At 45.3% G+C, this 18,608-nt stretch overlaps 1 protein-coding gene across 2 annotated transcripts in view; it reads left to right on the top strand.

The window, feature by feature from the left end:
• Positions 1-16,136: 16,136 nt before the first annotated feature.
• The window catches only part of FOLH1B (folate hydrolase 1B), a 66,172-nt gene continuing 63,700 nt past the window's right edge, over positions 16,137-18,608 (top strand). The window contains exon 1 of one of the 2 annotated variants that reach the window (XR_006580144.1): positions 16,137-16,452. Coding sequence is in view for 1 of the 2 variants with exons in the window: in XM_045020141.1 (XP_044876076.1) it covers positions 16,335-16,452 (118 nt within the window). In the remaining variant the exon portion in view is untranslated. The remainder of the gene's footprint in view (positions 16,453-18,608) is intronic. The other variant, XM_045020141.1, reaches the window with a different exon arrangement.

The following is an 18,608-nucleotide window of genomic DNA, read 5'->3' as shown; positions in this document are numbered from 1 at the left end:
CACAATAGTGTTTTGTGTCTGCTCTAATAAGTGTTTAGAAGTGGCTCGAGATTCTTGGATGACAACTGCAAATGATGATTAGTTTCTGACTCTATCAACTTAAGCCCAACTGCCTCTTTGCAGCAGTGCAGAAGAATGACTCCTTTACAGAAAATATGGAGAGGCAACTCAGGAAATAGGTTTTATCTGCAGCCCTTTGCTCCCGGTAAGGAGGATCATAACTTCAGGTATAATGGAGGACCATAACCCACAAAAGCACCACATGCCCCTCCAATTCTGAAGCCAGCGAAGCTAAGGAATATGGATGATTTTTTAAACTGAGCTGTGAATTCAGAACTAATACCTAACAACCTAATAACAATATCCAACCAAGAGGGGAAAGCAAGCCATTTAAGGCCTACTGTAGAGCTTTCCTTTGAAAAAGTACCAATTTAGACCGCTAATGATTGATTTTTCAGAGTAAGGTTGCCAGCAGGATGATATAATATGTTGTATTATTGCTTGATCAACGAGTCGAGACGTTAACAACCTGTCCAATATGGGTTTAATACATATAATGACCAGAAAAGCATATTCCTCAATGCCTGACTAACATGGAAAGATGACAGTGTCTACTGTGCAGATAGCCATGAAGAAATACAACCTGCAATGGTATTGCCATCATCAGCTCAAGGACCCCAAGAACGTATATCTTTGTACTGTACAAGTGACAGGCTGGCAAGAACAAGTGGCTGCACTGGGCACTGGAAAATTTGAATACACAAAACTATCCTAGTGAACAGGCTTTTCACTTTCATATATGGTCAAACTACTGAACCAAAAAAAAAGTTTTCTTGACATTTGATTTCATACACTTAATAAGGACTCTTGTCAAAGGTTTAGGTACTACATTTGATCAACCTTAAGACTGTTAGAAGTCTTGTTTATTTAGTATTATTGATCATCCATTTTATTTAAACTACCTTTCTGATAAATCCAGTTCTGGTTACCTGGTGCATTGTTTTTGCTGGAACTATATTATTTCAGGGCTTAGATTTCAAGTTCCTTTGGCAAGGGCCACATCCTATTTTGTACCGCACAAATCACTGTCACCAGTCAATAAGGGCTGGATTGTGTCATGTAGACAAAGCCTTATAATTCTGCTCAATCTTAAAGCTGCACTTTGGAGTCACTATTTGCCCTCATGAAAGTCTGGCTGAATCTACATTGGTAAATGAGAGGAAGGGTGGTCCAGTGATTCAGTCACTAGCCAAGGCCTTGGTAAACATAGGTTAAACTCCCTGCTGTGCCACAGACTTCCTGATGGACCTTGAGCAAGTCTCTTAGGACCAGATTTTCATAGGTTAGTATCTAAAGTTGCAGCTGAACTGAAAACAGCATAGGTATTGCTTAGACATTTTTGAAAATTCCTGTGTCACCTGTCTGTGCCTCGCCCTGGTGACAGTGCTGGTGACAGTGCTATGGTTAGAGAATATGCTATAAGTTCTGGGTGTCCAGGAGTGGCAAAGGATGGTGCTTTTGCAGCATGAAGTGAGGTTTTTTACCCACGAAAGCTTATGCCCAAATAAATCTGTTAGTCTTTAAGGTGCCACCAGACTCCTTGTTGTTTTTGTGGATACAGACTAACACGACTACCCCCGATGACTGTTAAATGTGGAACACAAACCTTCACCAAAGCCACAGTCCCTAGTTGTTACTGGATTTCGTGAGATGACAAGGTGGATTTTATATTGTCCTGTTTTGGAACATTTAGGAAGGATAGGCAGGCTCTAGGAGTTCCTGATTCCCAGTCTCCTGCCCTAACCATTAGATCACATAGTTCAATAAGTAAATATTGGCAGTAAAGTTGACCCAACCTCATTTAAAATTGGGAGCTAAACCAGATTTCTAATGATCCGAAATCATGTCCATTCACTGACTTACTAGTAATAGAAAGAGACACCAAATGTACTTTGCTTGATTTTAACCAGAGAAAAGGGTAAGAGAGACCACTGTGGTTAAATAGGGATGTAAAGAGTACAGTAAGCAATAAACTGAAGGCTTTTTAAAAATCCAGCTATCTAGTATGGAGCAGGATTGAGGAAAATCCATATATAATGCAAGAGTTGACAAGGTTTTTATTATAGAGAAAGAAACCTTATACAATGAGTGAGAGAGTGTTTCAACCAGCATCATGAATCTCAGACAGTCGCTCAGCTCTTTAATTTTGAGTAGAAGTTACCTTGGTCGGTTGCATGAAGGCTATAAAAATCAGCTGTTCCATTGTGACTCTGCAGGAGCAGATGGGGGGAAAACAAACTGGAGAGCGAAGAAATCCAGAGATCAGGCAAATCCCAAGTCTGAACATCTTTAGGGAACACTGCAAACCTTCTAAAAAGCCTCTCTACCATAAGAATGATTCATAACACTGATACCATCTCCTGCCTCCCTAGACCCCTACCAGCCAACACCTGTCCCCCATCCAAAAAGAGAGAAAATTAATTTTTAAACATGTAAATAGCCTCTGCCAAGCAGAGTTTGGACCCGAAGAGGAAGCTGTTCCAGAGACTCTATGCAAGCTATCGAGCTATTGATTTTACATGGAATGTGCCTCCCGTATAATTAAATGTCACCCAGGTACCTCTTTATTAAATCCAAAGACTTACGACCAAAGCATTTCTTTCCTCAAGAGACTAAACTATTGCATACCCGGGGCAGAGAACAGGAAAGACCAAGGTGACCCCAATGTCTGAGGCCTCTGCAATGACAGGAATTGTTTTGGTGAGATAAACCTAGATGATCCCAGCATGTGAGCCACACCCCATGCTGTAGACAGGGCCGAATTGTAACCCATCTCTGGACCCTAGGCAAACATATGCTTCTGGACACCTCGAGTGATCAACTAAACTAGATGCTCCTGCAGTATGGATGCTTTTATATTAACCCTGTTCTGGCCAGACAGCTACTCTAGGGATCTATTAATGAAAGCACACCTGGCTCCCGCTACTCCGATGTTGCTTAGTTAATCCTTACCTATCCAGGTCACAGAGGGTATGGCTATACTGCAAAAAAAAACCCAAAGAAACCAAAAATACAAAGCATTGGAAGCTATTCCAATCAGAGCTGGGTGAATTAATATTACTATTAATTATTATTATTAGGCAAATAGTAATTTCACCAAAACATGCATTTGGAGGGGGCACTAAAACTATTTGCAAATGGAGGTTGGAATTGGCAAATAGTTTCGGCTGAAAAATAGGGACCCAAAAAATCCTAAAATGAGGCTGTAGCTCCCTTCAGCACTGAGAGCAAAGGGCCGGCGCTTGTCACGTGGTGTAGCATGTGGTGCTGCTGGGAGCGGGCACAAAGTGCCAAAGGAAGCATGAGAGTCCCTGGTGCAAACTTGAGGTATTGCCGCTGGAGGCGCCCCAGTGAGAAGCTTCACGCAAATCACACCAGTAGAACTTCCCCTGCCCCCTGAAATTTGAGAATTCTATCATGAGAACATGAGTGAGGCTTAACTTTACTTGGAAATCACATCTCTCGTGATAAATTTGCGAGCGTTGGCATGTCTGCAAAGACCTCGCTACATGACTCAGTGTGGCTTGGCCTGCTGCTAGAATCTAGCCCCTCAGCAGGGGGTCCTTAACTCAGACTTATCCTTGGGTCTGACAAAGCCCAAGCTTCAGGGTACACTGCAGTGATTGCCTGTTCAGCCAGTCTCTACAGAATGGGGCTGGTTTCTTATTTATTTTTGTTGACATGGAGTTGCCTTGTTGCATTAATCATTGGTTTCGCTGATGTTATTGACTGTAAATGTACATAAGGGCTGCTTGACAGGTCCAGTTTATAACTGGGGAAAACAAAATCAGTTAATTGTATGGGATTTAGTAAGAGAACTTCATGGGAAGCAATAGATTCTTCTAAAACCACCTAGAATGCATGTGATCTTTCTCATCGTAGCTTTCTTTGAAGATACAAGGCTTTTCTCTCAGTTTAAATCAATGATGTTACTCCAGTGTAATGGAGAATCAGGCCCATTTATTTGTTACCAATATATTGTGATTTTTCAGCAGAAGAAAAACGCTCAGATTGTTTTACAAATGCTCGTTCACTCTCCATACCCCTCTGAGATAATTAGATATTATACCCATACTCCAGAAGTGTTAACAAAATAAGCCAAGTGACAATCAGGTTTACACAGCAAGTCAGTGTCAGAGCTGGGGACAGACCAAGGAGTGAGGGCCAAGATTTAGCATGATTTTAGATACCTGTTTCAAGACGCTGTAAAAGGGCCTGATTTTCAGAGGGAAAATACTCACTGTCTGAAAATCAAATCTTTTTGCAGTGTCTCAAATAGGGCACCCAAATCACTAGTTACTTTGGATATTCTTGACCAATGACTCTGATTCTGCTCTATCCGGTAACAATGCTCCCTTCCAGTTGCTGACGTAACAGCTGATAATTATGTATTTAATATATAGCAGCACATAATGTAGAACAGGGGTTTGCAACCTTTCAGAAGTGGTGTGCCGTGTCTTCATTTATTCACTCTAATTTAAGGTTTTGCGTGCCAGTAATACACTTTAACATTTTTAGAAGGTCTCTTTCTATAAGTCTATAATATATAACTAAACTATTGTTGTATGTAAAGTAAATAAGGTTTTTAAAATGTTTAAGAAGCTTCATTTAAAGTTAAATTAAAATGCAGAGCCCCCCGGACCGGTGGCCAGGACCCGAGCAGTGTGATTGCCACTGAAAATCAGCTCATGTGCCACCTTCGGCACATGTGCCATAGGTTGCCTACCCCGATGTAGAAAGTATCAGAGGGGTAGCCGTGTTAGTCTGGATCTGTAAAAGCAGCAAAGAGTCCTGTGGCACCTTATAGACTAACAGAAAACTCATGCTCCAATACATCTGTTAGTCTATAAGGTGCCACAGGACTCTGCTGCTTATAATGTAGAAAGTCTATTAGTGCTTTTTTAAAACCAGAGCCATTTTAATGTGCTATCCCAATGATAGCACTAACATGTTACTCATCTGGAAGATAAACAGAAATCTTCTCCAACAGAAACATCCTAACCTCATATTATTAAAAAAACAAACCATCAATATGCAAGAATATAACACAAAGAAATTCCATCTAACATCTGGTAAAAATAACCACTTGAGCTCTTCTATTGCAGTGTCTGATGTTCCCACAACCCAGCAGTCTCCCACCACACCACGCACAAGGATCCAATCCTGAAACCTTTAGTCACATGAGTAACCCAAGGAAGCACACAGGGCTGCTCATGTGAGCCAGGGTGGCAGGATCAGGACCCAAAATAGCAGACACAGACAAAGTTCAAACGTTCCTTTTGAAGCAATTTTCTGCCTAAGCACTACTGCTAACAGCTGTAGATCATCCCCCACCAACATATCCTGTGTCTTTTTAGGACGATATAATATCTCAGCAGCCAGGCAAATGATCAGCTACAAAAAATAACACAGGAGTGTTTTTTTTTTCAAAAGTTTAGTGATGTACAAAGGCAAAACACATTTAAGCAACTGAGAGGACATTGCCTATGTATAGAAGGAGCATGTACTGTAGCATCATATTGTAATCTTCTTTTTAGTTTTGGCTTTGCAACCAGCCATGAATAAGCAAGGAGGAGTGATCACTTAGGGAAACGATTTAGTGTTCCTGGTGTGCTGTATAATTTCAGTTCCTCTGTAGTGATAGCAGCATGACATCCTCAGCTCCCGTCCTGCATATCTGATTAATGCAAGTGAAAGAAGTCTGTAATGGAACTGCCATTAGAGGGCTATAAATCAAAGAAAAGATATATTCATGCATACAGATATATGTGGCAGATGATTAAAATATATATTTCACACATAGATATTCTTTTCAACCACTTCTCCGGTGTGATACTATCTTCACTAGAATCACAGTTTTATGTTATGAATACCAATGCTATTTCAAAGTATGGGGGTGGATTTTACCCCTCCACATTTTATAAATGTACATTTTTCCATTTTCTGGAAATGCAGAAAATCTTAGACAGTTACTAATTGATAATCCCTGGCACTGTTATGGTTTTAACAGCCAAGGTTCAGCCTCTGATTCCATGTTGCCCCTGACAGTGTCTATATGGGCAATGGCCATTAACTTGGTCATCAGAGATTGAATGTCAGACCTCTAGGCCTAGACCCTGCAGTGCATATAGAGCCCATATAGAGCCCCACTGAAGTCAATGAAGCATTGTGCAGGTGCAGAGATTCACCTGCATATACAGTATCTCATTGCAAAATCAGGGCCTAAATCCCAGATGCAAGAGCTGCAGCAGACATATCCTCTTTGGATTACATGCAGAGCAGGGGAAGGGCCACAACACTGAACAAAACAACGAGGAGTCCTTGTGGCACCCTAGAGACTAACACATTTATTTGGGTATAAGCTTTCGTGGGCTAGAACCCACTTCATCAGATGCACGGAGTGGGAAATACAGTAGGCAGGTATAAATATACAGCACATGAAAAGATGGGAGTTGCCTTACCAAGTTGGGGGGTCAGTGCTAACGAGGCCAATTCACTTAGGGTGGATGTGGCCCATTCTCAGCGGTGACAAGAAGGTGTTCCTTCAACAGAAGGAAAATAATTTTTTGTAGTGACCCAGCCACTCCCAGTCTTTATTCAGGCCTAATTTGACGGTGTCAAGTTTGCAAATGAAGTCCAGTTCTGCAGTTTCTCGTTGACGTCTGTTTTTGAAGCTAGGCCTGAATAAAGACTGGGAGTGGCTGGGTCACTACAAAAAATAATTTTCCCATCTTTCCATGTGCTGTATATTTATATCTGCTTACTGTATTTTCAAACACTGAACTGAAAATTTTGCCATTTTCCTGAAAAAAATATTTTTGCCTTTCAAGCTGCTCTACTTAGTGGTGTGTGTCTATCTATCTATCTATCTAATCCACCAATAAAGGTTACAAAGTGTCACATTAAAAGGAACAGCTTTTCATAAGGTGTGCCAGTATTCAATGAAGCATGTGCAACACAATATGCATGACACACAGGGCCTGTTTCTCTATTCTGTTACTTCATGTTTACAGTGTTGTAACCATTGATTTCAGCTGCGTTAGCTGTGTAAAACTGGGGAGAAGGTGGAGAATTAGAGTGTCAACAGATCCCACTAATGCACTAATTGATCGGATGCTGTTTTCGAAACTTACTGCATTACATACAGACATGCAGAAAAATGCCATCGAGCTGAGATTTGCTTCACTCAGCCAATAACGAACAGGGCCTGAAGAAGAATGTGGTCATGCTCTAGTCACAATCTTCACTGCCCACACTTACAGCTTCCCACCCTTCCATGACCACCACATCCAATACCCCAGCAGTACATAGTCACCATGTCCACATTCCCAGGATTCCAGGATGAGCCTGTAACTAAACTAATGTATTTATCCGCTGATGAAAAAAAACCCCCTACAATACAGGCCAGGCTATGGGCCAATGAATTCAATTAGGATGAGGCCCAGTGAGAGAAGTGCCTCAGACTTCCATTGAAAGCTTTTTTATTTTAAGAAATAAAACTGTTCTCAGACTACCACTGCTGAGGCTGATTGGAGTCCAATTGGATTTACATTTCCCCCAGTGTAAATCCAGAGTCATTCTATTAACACAAATGGATTCGCTCTCCATTTACACTTGTGTAATTTGGCCTCATTTGAATTTGCATCTGTGTCTGTGATGCATTGCCTTCCCACACTGCCATCCTTTGGAGCAGGTAGGGGATTAACATTTTGCTTTTTTCTGTATGCTCCAAACATCCTGCCTGCTCAGAAGAACAGAGCAGACAGGCAGAACAAAACCCAAGCAGAAATCGCATATCTGCAGACTCATGGGGAAACTCCGCTCCCTGGCTTTGTTATTCCTGTGGTTGTGGTTGCCCGGCCAAGTAATTTCTGTATTAATATCTGGCTGCAGTGAAGTTACAGCATATTTTCAGAGCTTAGGAAAACAATGGGACTAAATGGTTTTTGTTTAATAAAATGTTCAAGGTCCAAGTTCAACGGAGGCAGTGCAGCTTAGTAGATAGAACTGGAGTCTGTAGCCTAGTGCACTATTCCTGATTCTGCCAGTGACCTACCATGTGACCTTGGGCAAGTCACTTCCGCTCTATGCTTCTGTTTTCCTTCACCCACCCATAGTCTGTCTTGTCTGTTTAGATTGTAAGTTCTTCACGGCAGGGACTGGTGAGTTTGTATTATGCCTAGTACAACGAGACCCAATCTCTGTTGGGGTCTTTGGGCTTTCCAGAAATACAAACAATTAACTCATAAAATTAGAGAAATTAAAAATTGGGGGTTCGACTGTCAACACACACAATTGTGTTGGTGCATATAATACAGCTCACACTGATCACAGACTCCTGTAAAGCTAGCCCCTGATTCTTGGTTGATATAAGTCAGTGCAGCTTCAGTGAATGCAGAGCTATGTCGGTTTGCACCAGCTGAGAATCAGGCCCCTAAAAGGTACAAAAAAGGGCATGTGAAGAATGCAACCACAACCTCGACTCTGAGTGTCTTTACTCTTTTGGATTTAAGTCCATTACATTAACATTGCTTTACACTGACAAGGGTCCCGTGGGCCTGATCCTCCTCAGGCTGTAAACAGTGGAGTAGCTCTAGTGTAGACACAGTGTAAATGAGGGTAGAATATGGCCCACTCTGTTCATTTTACAGTAACATTTTTTTTTGTATAGGTCCTTGAAGGAAAAGAAGCTCCATTTCTCCTCTCAGGTCAAATTGGTTAAATAGGAGGTAAATGGGATCAGTTTAGTTGATAGTCTACTGATGTCATCTGGTGGTTAAATGTAAGTACTACATACAAATAAGAGAAATCTTATTTACAAATCTTTTGACCATGAATACTGAATTTCACGTTTTCTCATTTTATGCCTTCAGTTGCTCCCAGAAAACATTATCACTTCTCCAGTTGTTCTCACTCCACCAGTGACCCCTTTTTTTGCCACAACACCCATCCTGCAATCCACATACCACCAGCCACTGTACTATGGGCCGCGAGCACCTAATGACTGTGGGTAGAGAGGCCTGGCCTTGGGGCACTAGGTAGTGCTGGGTTGGAAAATACTAGTTGACAGTGGGGCTTATGAAGTAAGTGGGCATTTAGGTTTCTATGGGGTGGTATTATGAGCAGGGATGGTTGTGGTAGGTATGTTGGGGGTTACTGCTGTTGCACTGAATTCTATAACAACGATATAATCCTGTAGTGAATTCTATGGGATGGTTCAAAAAGCTGTCATTTGCTATTAAATTATAAGGGCTTTTTAGAGGGGTAGTTATAAACTGTTTCACTTACAGTCATTATTTCAAGTCTCAATATACAAGTTTTTCATTTTCTCCCTGATTGGTATGTGGGACTATCAAAGACTATTGGTCTTTTCCAACATAATTCTTTACCCTGGCTAGATGGAGCCCTTTAAGAAGTTTTCATAAGTTTTCATGCATAAAAAGCAGTTACTACTTTACTAGGCATTGTTAACCTTTATAGATTTTAATCCCAGAAGGGACAATTATGTTTATTTAATCTAACCCCCTCCACCTGCATAGTAGAAGTGAAAGAACCTAATCCAGTATTTTCTGTATCCAGCTCATAACTTCTGTTTGAGCTAGAGCATCTTCGTGAAACACATATCCAGTCCTGACCTGGACTGCCAGCAATGGAGCATTGAACACACCTCTAGGCAAATTGTTCTAATGGACCCTTCAAAAGGCATCTGGGTGGTGTCTCAGCACACTCACTACTTGGAGTAGATTCTAGTATGTTAAATGACTTCTCTTCATGGCTGAACAGTAAGATCCTTGGGGCAGGGATGTTTAATATATGTTTTTACAGGACCAAGCACAACAGGGTCTTAATCTCAGTTGGGGCCTCTAGGGTGTCATTGTAATACAAATTAATAATAGGCAAGAGGAAGTAGATGGTATAGACAATATGAACTTCTCTATACATTTTAAAACAGATATAATCCTTGATAAAATGTGGATGGCCACCTTTAAACAATAGCAACAAAGAAATCTCTAATACCTTAAAATGGTTTGTCTTGGAACTGCCACAAGAAGAAATTCCATCAAGCTGCAGACCGGATTTACTTTTGCCTTCAGAGATGTTGAGAAATGTTTCATTGGGTTTTTTGGGGATATGTAGTAAGGCCAACACTGGGGTACTCTTCCAAGCACTCAAACCAGCCACTGAAGTTTGTTTCAGCTGCTATATTAGTCAGACTCTTCTGCACCCCTCCAGCTAGGACCTGGCTGTTTCAGAGGAGCCTGCATGGTCTTTTTTGAGAGACTTGTCTAGATGCCATGTCCCTTTCTCAGGCTGCCAACAGTCATTTTGTTTCTCTAAAGAGCTTCCTAATTGTTTCATTGTAATGATCCCTCAATATGTCCATTCCCACTGACTCCCCTTCTGCTGTCCATGTATGCTTGTCACTTGGGCTCAATCACTGAACATAGTATCCGTTCAGCCGTTGACTTCAATGGGAGCTGGATCAAGTCTTATGTCTCTTCCACCCCTGGAAAGGACTCCTATGGCAGTGATTTCCTACTTGAAAGTGAAATAGGATAGTAGCTCTGAGCCCTTGTGCCTGCCTTGCATATCAAGGAAACCATCTGCCAAGTGACTGGTGGTATGAAGGTGAAGGCCGACAGAGACGAGTCTTTGCCCTATGCTGCTCTGTTCACAGCCCAGGATGTTGCCCAGAGGTGCAAGGAGCTGGGTATCACTGCCCTTCATATCAAGCTGCGAGCTACAAGTGGAAATAGGACCAAGACTCTGGAACCTGGTGCCCAGTCAGTCCTCAGAGCTCTAGCTCATTCTGGAATGAAGATTGGGCGCACTGAGGATGTCACCTCCATCCCCTCTGACAGCACTCACAGAAAGGGTGGTCGCCGGGGGCATCATCTGTAAATAGTGGCTGGCTTTTGTTTCATCATTAAACCTCTCAAAGAAAAAAAAATCACAGAAGGAAAGCAGGAAAGTTTGACTCTGCATAGTCACTAGTTTGCATTGGAGGCAGAGAGATGGATAGCAGTAACTTCAGCTGTCTTACTGAACTACAGAAGAGATGAAAACATAACCTCCGCTCCCCACCGCCCCATTCTGTCAACAGCCTCCTCTCTAGCAGGAAGAGGGAGGGAACTATCTACATCTGAAGTGATTAATCTGGCAGTGATTAAGGGAAGTAGTGGACCCAGAAGAAGAACTGATTTCCAGTCACCCTGCAAACTCTCAGAGCCTCATTTCAATTAATCTATTTCATTGCTCGATTCACCTCTGCTGTAGGTTTAGCAATGTGCCTTTCAAGGATCAGTAGAGAGTATTTCCTTCCACTCCTGGACAGAGAAGTCTGTGTGATTGTGCAGCTGAGGATTTCTGTTCCCTCTTGTCTAATACACTGATTCTACCTGTGTAGCAGCATTATTGTCAGATATTTACAGATCTCGCCTTTCAGATACTGTCCAGGAGGAACCCCTGGCTCCAACTCCTAGCCTTCCCCAAAGGCAGGAGGAGCAAGTTGTTTTTCTTCTACCACATACATTTTGTGACAGTTATTTTAAAAGGATTTAAATTTAATCCTTTCCTTCGTTTTCCTTCTTAACCTGCACTCGATCCTCTTTTATTCTGCTCTACCTTTACATTTTCTTTGATCAGTCTCTCAGTTGCAATTTTTTTTAACCCAGGAGGCTGCAAGTTCATCTGGTTGTACCTAGCATATTTATTACATAAGGCCACCAAGTCCAAGACCCTGATTTGACGTTGCATTGCTCCAATTTCATATGGCTGCAACTCCCTTGACACCAGGATAAAATTGGAATAGTGCAGCAGTGGATCAGGCCCCAATGTACAGATCTGGATCCGGAAATGAATTTTCCTAAAGCATTCGGATTCCTGCTGAAGGTTCAGTCCATTCTAGATTGGTTTCTGAATCATGAAGTTTGGATCCAGACTGGAACTTCTCCGAATCTGGGAGGATGATTTGGATCTCCCATTCCAGACCCATCCTTAACAAATATATGTAACCAATACTATTTGGTCTTAAGTCCATGTAAATTTGTCACTTGTTTCAATGGGTGTGGGATCAGGATGCTAGTTAGGTACCATTATGTGCCTATATCGTTTGAAGTTTGTGGTGGTCTGAGACCTAACTATACAGTAACATCAGGGGGCTCTATATGCTTGTTCTTCCTCAGTTACTTATCAGATGTGTTCAGTTTTTAGGGAAAAGAATGTTTTCGTCCTGTAACTCCTACTACTGCAAACTCATCCTAAGATCTGAAAGTTGAGCTTTCTCCCTGTTGCTTCTCTCTTCCAGAAATGAAGATCCAGCAGTTGGAACTTTGCTGGCAATATTGTTGTTGAGGACAAGCAGAACTCAACTCACTTTTCCAGAGCTGTCCTGTCTCTACGACAACAGTCATAAAAACAAGTGTCTCAGTCAATTCAGCAAATATGGGGAGCAGACAGCTAGACTAAGGAAGGAGTCACTGTGATCCTGTGGACCAGACACAGGTCTGGAAATAAGAAACCTGGGTTCTAGTCCTATCTCTGCCAATGGCTTTCTCTGAGACCTCTGACAATTCTCTGTGCCTCAGACTCAATAAAGAATAAGAGAGTTGCCCTCCTTGATATACTATTTCAAGATAGATGGCTGAAGAGTGCTACAGTGAGAACTGAATATAATTATTTATAGTCACTTTTTAGACTACAGCCACACTGAGAGTCTCAATCTATAATTTGTTCCTGAATTCAGGAAACAGTGAGACAGAAGGAACAAATATTCATTCTGAACATGTTTACCATGCTGACCATATATAATTCCACTGAGATGTGACATCTTTGCTTTGAAATATTGAAGAGGGTGTGATAAAAAAAATTCTATTTCACATTGCATTGCGATCACACAGCAAAATAAAATGAAAGTTTAAAGTTTCATACATTTTTAACTTGTTTTCAATTTTAAGGTCATGATGCCTTGTTCTCCCATACAACAGAAATGGATCTGTGCTTCTGAGTTAATGCACCAAAGCTGCTCGAGATGTGGATACTCTGAGTGGAAGATTTAAGTGAGCAAATGTTTGCTATCAGATGAACTTGTTCAAACACACATGAAGGTACTAATCATGCAGGTACCATCCTAGCTAATATATATGTAAGCAGCATCTGAATGAGCTCTCCCCTGACATCTAGTGATGAACTGGGGGAAAAGACCTCAGGAGTTGACTGTATTTTCATAGACACACTTACTCTGCTTGGGGATCAGTAGGTAGACCTGCATTGCCAAAGTGATCAATTTTGGCTGTTTTAAATTAAGACTCATTTTAATATGAGAAGCGCAGTCAGGAAAGTAACTGAAATACTTTCCTCATGGACTGTATTTTCTAAATGGATGACCTACCCTAAATTCTCAATTACTGAGGGACAATCTTTACTCATTGATATATTTTGCTTTCCACAACCAAATCTCTGAACAACTTTTCATGCGTGATGTACCTGAATACTTGGATGCTAATATCTAAACTATATTCTTCAATGTATTCCCCTAAATATGGGTTATTACTGGTTATGTACTATATGCATCATATAACTTTTAAAAACAAACTCTGTATTTGTGGATAATCTAAGCACTATACCCAGATGTACAGACACTGTTTTCTCAATCTATGTATTATATAATTTTTTTAACATTAGTTTCAATAAAAGTTTAAAATGTATTGAATGGAAGGGTAATGAAATGTTGTTATCCTTATTGTATGAGTAAAGGGCAGCACAACTGTACTCACCCAATCCTAATTCAGGGCGTCACCCTAATTTGAACATCACCCACTAAACAGGGGGTAGTGATACCAAATGCAAATAAGAGTTAAAAAGGAGAGGAGCTGGGGGTCTGAAGCTGTTGAAAGGATCTTTGAAGCTATTTGCAAGAACACATCTATGGGGCCAGTTCATTGTGGCTATCATTGGAGACAACTGCAAGATTTCAAAACAATTAATATGGGATTTTAAGAGCTGTGACGAGAACACAGCAGTGCTGTCTCTCAGATCTGTCCTCAGTCCTGTGGGCTGCAGCTGTTCCAGTGTAAAACAGTTTTCTTCTTGAGGGTTGGAGCTCAGTAAGCCAGACAGTGGAGGATACTTCTAAAACAGAATGGCGCTATGAGGGTGAGAATGTCATGATATCTGAAATCAGTCCCCAAACATGAGGTGCTGAATAAGGAACACAGCTGCAACTACCCAGATTTCCACACAGCTTGAGTCCCAGCTTATTCCCCTTTGTTTACCAGGGTCTATACCCTGTATGGAAGTGCATACTGCACACAGAGACACATAATCAGGGCCGTCCCTAGGGGTGTGGGGCCTGGGACATAGGCCTTGAATTTTTAATCTGCCTGGGGTGCTCTCCCCTGGCTCCACCCAGACCTCACCTCCAAGCCACTCCTTCCCCCAAGGCCCCACCCCCTCCCATCTGTTCCTGCCTGCCTTGTTCTGCGCCCCCTCCCTGAGTGTGCTGCGCCCTCGCTCCTCCTCTTCTCTTCCCGCCCCACCAGCCTCCTGATACGGCAAAACAGCTGATCGGTGGCAGGCCCTAAGAGGGAGGGGGAGGCGCTAATTGGTGGGGCCCACCAGTGGGCAGGAGGGGCTGGGGGGAGGTTCTGGTAGGGGTCTCCTCCTTGCCCCCTGGCCTGCCTGCTGATAGCCTCCCTGCTCACCTCCTTATGAGTTTATCGAAGCATGGGGGGGGGGGCCCAAAGCGCAGCGCCTAGGGCAGTTGCCCCGATTTGCCATACCCAAGGGGCGGCTCTGCATATAACAGCCAATTAATATACTGCAAGTACATTTATTACAATGAGAAAATAAAGAGAACATAAGAATGGCCATAGTGGGTCAGACCAAAGGTCCATGCTAGCCCAGTATCCTGTCTTCTGACAGCGGCCAATGCCAGGTGCCTCAGAGGGAATGAACAGAACAGGTCATCATCAAGTGATCCATCCCCTGTCGCCCATTCCCAGCTTCTGGCAAACGGAGGCTAGGTCAGGGGTGGGCAAACTACAGCCCACAGTCCGCATCCAGACTCTCAGAACTTTTAATCCGGCCCTCGAGCTCCCATTGGAGAGTGGGGTTGGGGGCTTTCCATGCGGCTCCCGGAAGCAGTGGCCTGTCCCGGCTCTGGCTCCTACGCATAGGGGCAGCCAGAGGGCTCTGCACACTGCCCCTGTCCCAAGCGTCACCCCCCAAAGCTCCCATTGGCTGTGGCTCCTGGACAATGGAAGCTGTGGGGGGCGGCGCTTGGGGTGTGGGCAGTGTGCGGAGCCTCTGGCCACAAGTATGCATCCGCGTAGGAGCCGGGGCGGGCATGCTGCTGCCTCAGAGAGCTGCAGGGGCGGTGCCTGTGGACAGGGTAGCACGTAGAGCCACCTTGCTGGAGGGGGGGGGGACATGCCACTGCTTCCAGGAGCAGCTTGAAGTAAGCATTGCTTGGAACCTGCGCCCCAACCCCCTGCCCCAGCCCTGATCCCCCTCCCATCCTCTGAACCCCTTGGTCCCAGCCCAGAGCAGCCTCCTCCACTCCAAACCCCTCATCTCCACCCCAGAGCACCCAACCCCTAATTTTGTGAGCATTTGTGGCCCACCATACAATTTCTATACCCAGATACTCAAAAAGTTTGCCTACCCCTGGGCTAGGGACACCATCCCTGCCCATCCTGGCTAGTAGCCATTGATGGACCTGTCTGCCATGAATGTATCTAGAGACGGAAATTAAGCCTGTCTGAGTGGACGGACAGACATAAATAAGTGGGATGTGAGCAAACAGGTAGAAGGAGGGACAGTGGGGCATGTAAACAGAGGGATCTGGAGAAAGAGCCCCTCGGCCACGCTAGCTTCACCCAGTGACATCCCCAAACCCCATTCAGCTCTTCTCCCTCTCCCGCATGTCTGTCTCCCGGCTTCTTTTCAATTCGCAAGAGGCAGAAGCTGCAAAGTCGGGCTCAAGATCCGGATCTTCCCGGGGCCTTTGAACCGGGGAGGGGCTGATCTGAGCCCGGCTTTAACTCCTGCTCCGCTAAGAGGCCGGAGACGGGCGGAGCTGCCTCCCAGGGCAGGCGCCTCTGCCACGCAGCGCGAGTTGGCGGGGCCCGGGCTGGGCTCAGGGAGGCGCCGTAGCCCGGACTCTCCCGTCCCTGCCTGCGGGAGCGAAGCGGACTTCGCCCGGCGCGGAGCAGCGCCCAGCTGAGGCCCGGATCGCCGGGCAGCGCAGCGCAGAGCAGCCCGACCGGGCCAGCATGTGGACCGCGCTGCGGAGCGGCGCCGAGCGGAGCTCGCCGCGGGGCAGCAGGGGTCGCGTTTGTGCGCTGAGCCTGGCGGTAGCGGCCGCGCTGCTCCTGCTCGGCTTCCTCCTCGGTACCGTGCAGCCAGCGTGGGGGCGGGCTCGGGGTGGGGGCTTCCTCACGGGCCCGCGCAGGGACTGAGCCCCTTTAGCTCAGGGGAGGTTTGTTCCTGCTTCTCCAGGCCAGGGGGGTTTGCAAACTTTTTTTTTCTGACGACCCAGTTGAAGAAAATGTTTGATGCCTGCTGGGGTTGAGGGGTCTGGGGTGTGGAAGGGGTCGGGGGTGAGGGCTGAGGGGTGGGGCCGGGAATGAGGGATTCAGGGTGTGGGAGAGGGCTTGGCTGGGCAGGGGGTTGGGGTGCGGGAGGGGGTCAGGGCTCTGGGGTGGGGGTGCAGGTTCTGGGGTGGGGCCAGGGGTTTGGGGTGCAGGAGGGAGCTCTGGGTTTGGGGGGACTCAGGGCTAGGGATTGGGGGGCAGGGCTCTGGGTGCAGGTTCTGGGGTGGGGCCGGGGGGTTGGGGGTGCAGGAGGGAGCTCTGGGTTTGGGGGGACTCAGGGCTAGGGATTGGGGGGCAGGGCTCTGGGCTGTGGGTGCAGGTTCTGGGGTGGGGCCAGGAGGTTGGGGGGTGCAGGAGGGAGCTCTGGGTTTGGGGGGACTCAGGGCTAGGGATTGGGGGGCAGGGCTCTGGGTTGTGGGTGCAGGTTCTGGGCTGGGGTTGGGGATGAGGGGCTTGTGATGCAGGACGGGGCTCCAGGTTTGAGGGGGGCTCATGGCTGGGACAGGGGAATGGGGCACAGGGTTGGAGCAGGTGCTTACCTCCAGTGGCTCCCGGTCAGTGGCGCAGCCTGCGAGCAGAGGCAGGCTTCCCGCCTGTCCTGGCACTGCGGACCGCGCTGCGCCCCGGAAGTGGCCAGCAGCAGGTCCAGCTCCCAGATGGAGGCGCACAAACGGCTCTGCACAGTTCTCACCCACAAGCACTGCCCCCACAGCTGCCATTGACTGATTCCTGGCCAATGGGAGTGGGGAGCCGGTGCTCAGGGTGGGGGCAGTGTGCAGAGCCCCATGGCCTTCCTGCCTAGGAGCTGTACCTGCTGCCGACCGTTTCTGGGGCGCAGCGCGGTGTCAGAACAGGCTGGGACTAGCCTGCCTTAGCTGGGTAGCACCCCCATTGGGACTTTTAACGGCCCTGTTGGGATTGCTGACTAGAGCCGCCGCAACCCAGTGCCCAGTACTGGGTCTTGACCCGCAGTTTGAAAACCACTGCTCCAGGAGATCAAGCCCACTTCACTTTGCAGTCACTCACTGCAGGGTAAAGCGCCCCATGCAACACCTCAGACCATGGCAGCCAGATCAGCCCATGAGTCGCAGCAACTGAGCTCACAAGCAGGCACGCGGGGGAGGGGGGAATTGGTGTTTTAGTGTGATTGTTTCACACGAGGAATAGCAGAGATGGCCAGAACAAAAGGCAGAAGAGAGACACACACTGAAAGAATGAAACAAACACACTGAAACAAAGAGCCCCAGATGAATAGCCACAGACCAGGTGGTAGAGAGCACGTGCTTTTTCCTTTGGAGGGAGGTTTTTCTTTTAACTCCTCATCTTCCCCACCACTGAACTGAGCATTTTCCATAGGAGACTTCCATTTCTCCCCAATTCCACAGGTTAAAAGGGAGCAGTAATGGAAAAAGGTATAAGAAAAGGACCCAAAAGTCCTACCTTTAATCTTGGGGGTTTCTTTGCCATGTATTCATGGTTTGTATCGCTAGAAAGCCTTAACTGAATTATTTTCTGCTCAGAGAGATGGACATATGTATTAGGTTGTGCTAGTCCCCCTCTCTGTCACTGCAGGGTTTTTCCCTGTTGTATATTCCCCTTTCTACATTTTGAAGTTACCGATGTAATCTCTGCCGTATTCACACAGAAAACTGTGTGTGTGTGTGTGTGTGGGGGGGGGGGGTGTCCTTTAAAAAATGGAACTGAGAACTACTGGAATTCTAGTTTCTATAACCAGATGTCCCTGGTGGAGCACATCCTCTGTCTTTACTGTTCTAACTGATTTTTTTTAAAAATAATTATTTAGGAAGTTTGAATAAGATTACAAATCCTTGTCCTGTAAATATCAAACAAAACAATCATTACAACAGTTAACTTTTGTTTAAGGAGACGTTATAATAACTAATGTTTCATAGGAGAAAAGTCCGAAGTATGCAGAGCCCAAAGTCACAGAGA

This window comes from Mauremys mutica, chromosome 1 (assembly GCF_020497125.1).
Source record: "Mauremys mutica isolate MM-2020 ecotype Southern chromosome 1, ASM2049712v1, whole genome shotgun sequence".
In the NCBI taxonomy this organism is placed as follows: domain Eukaryota; kingdom Metazoa; phylum Chordata; order Testudines; family Geoemydidae; genus Mauremys; species Mauremys mutica.
This window is presented reverse-complemented; position numbering and strand designations above follow the sequence as displayed.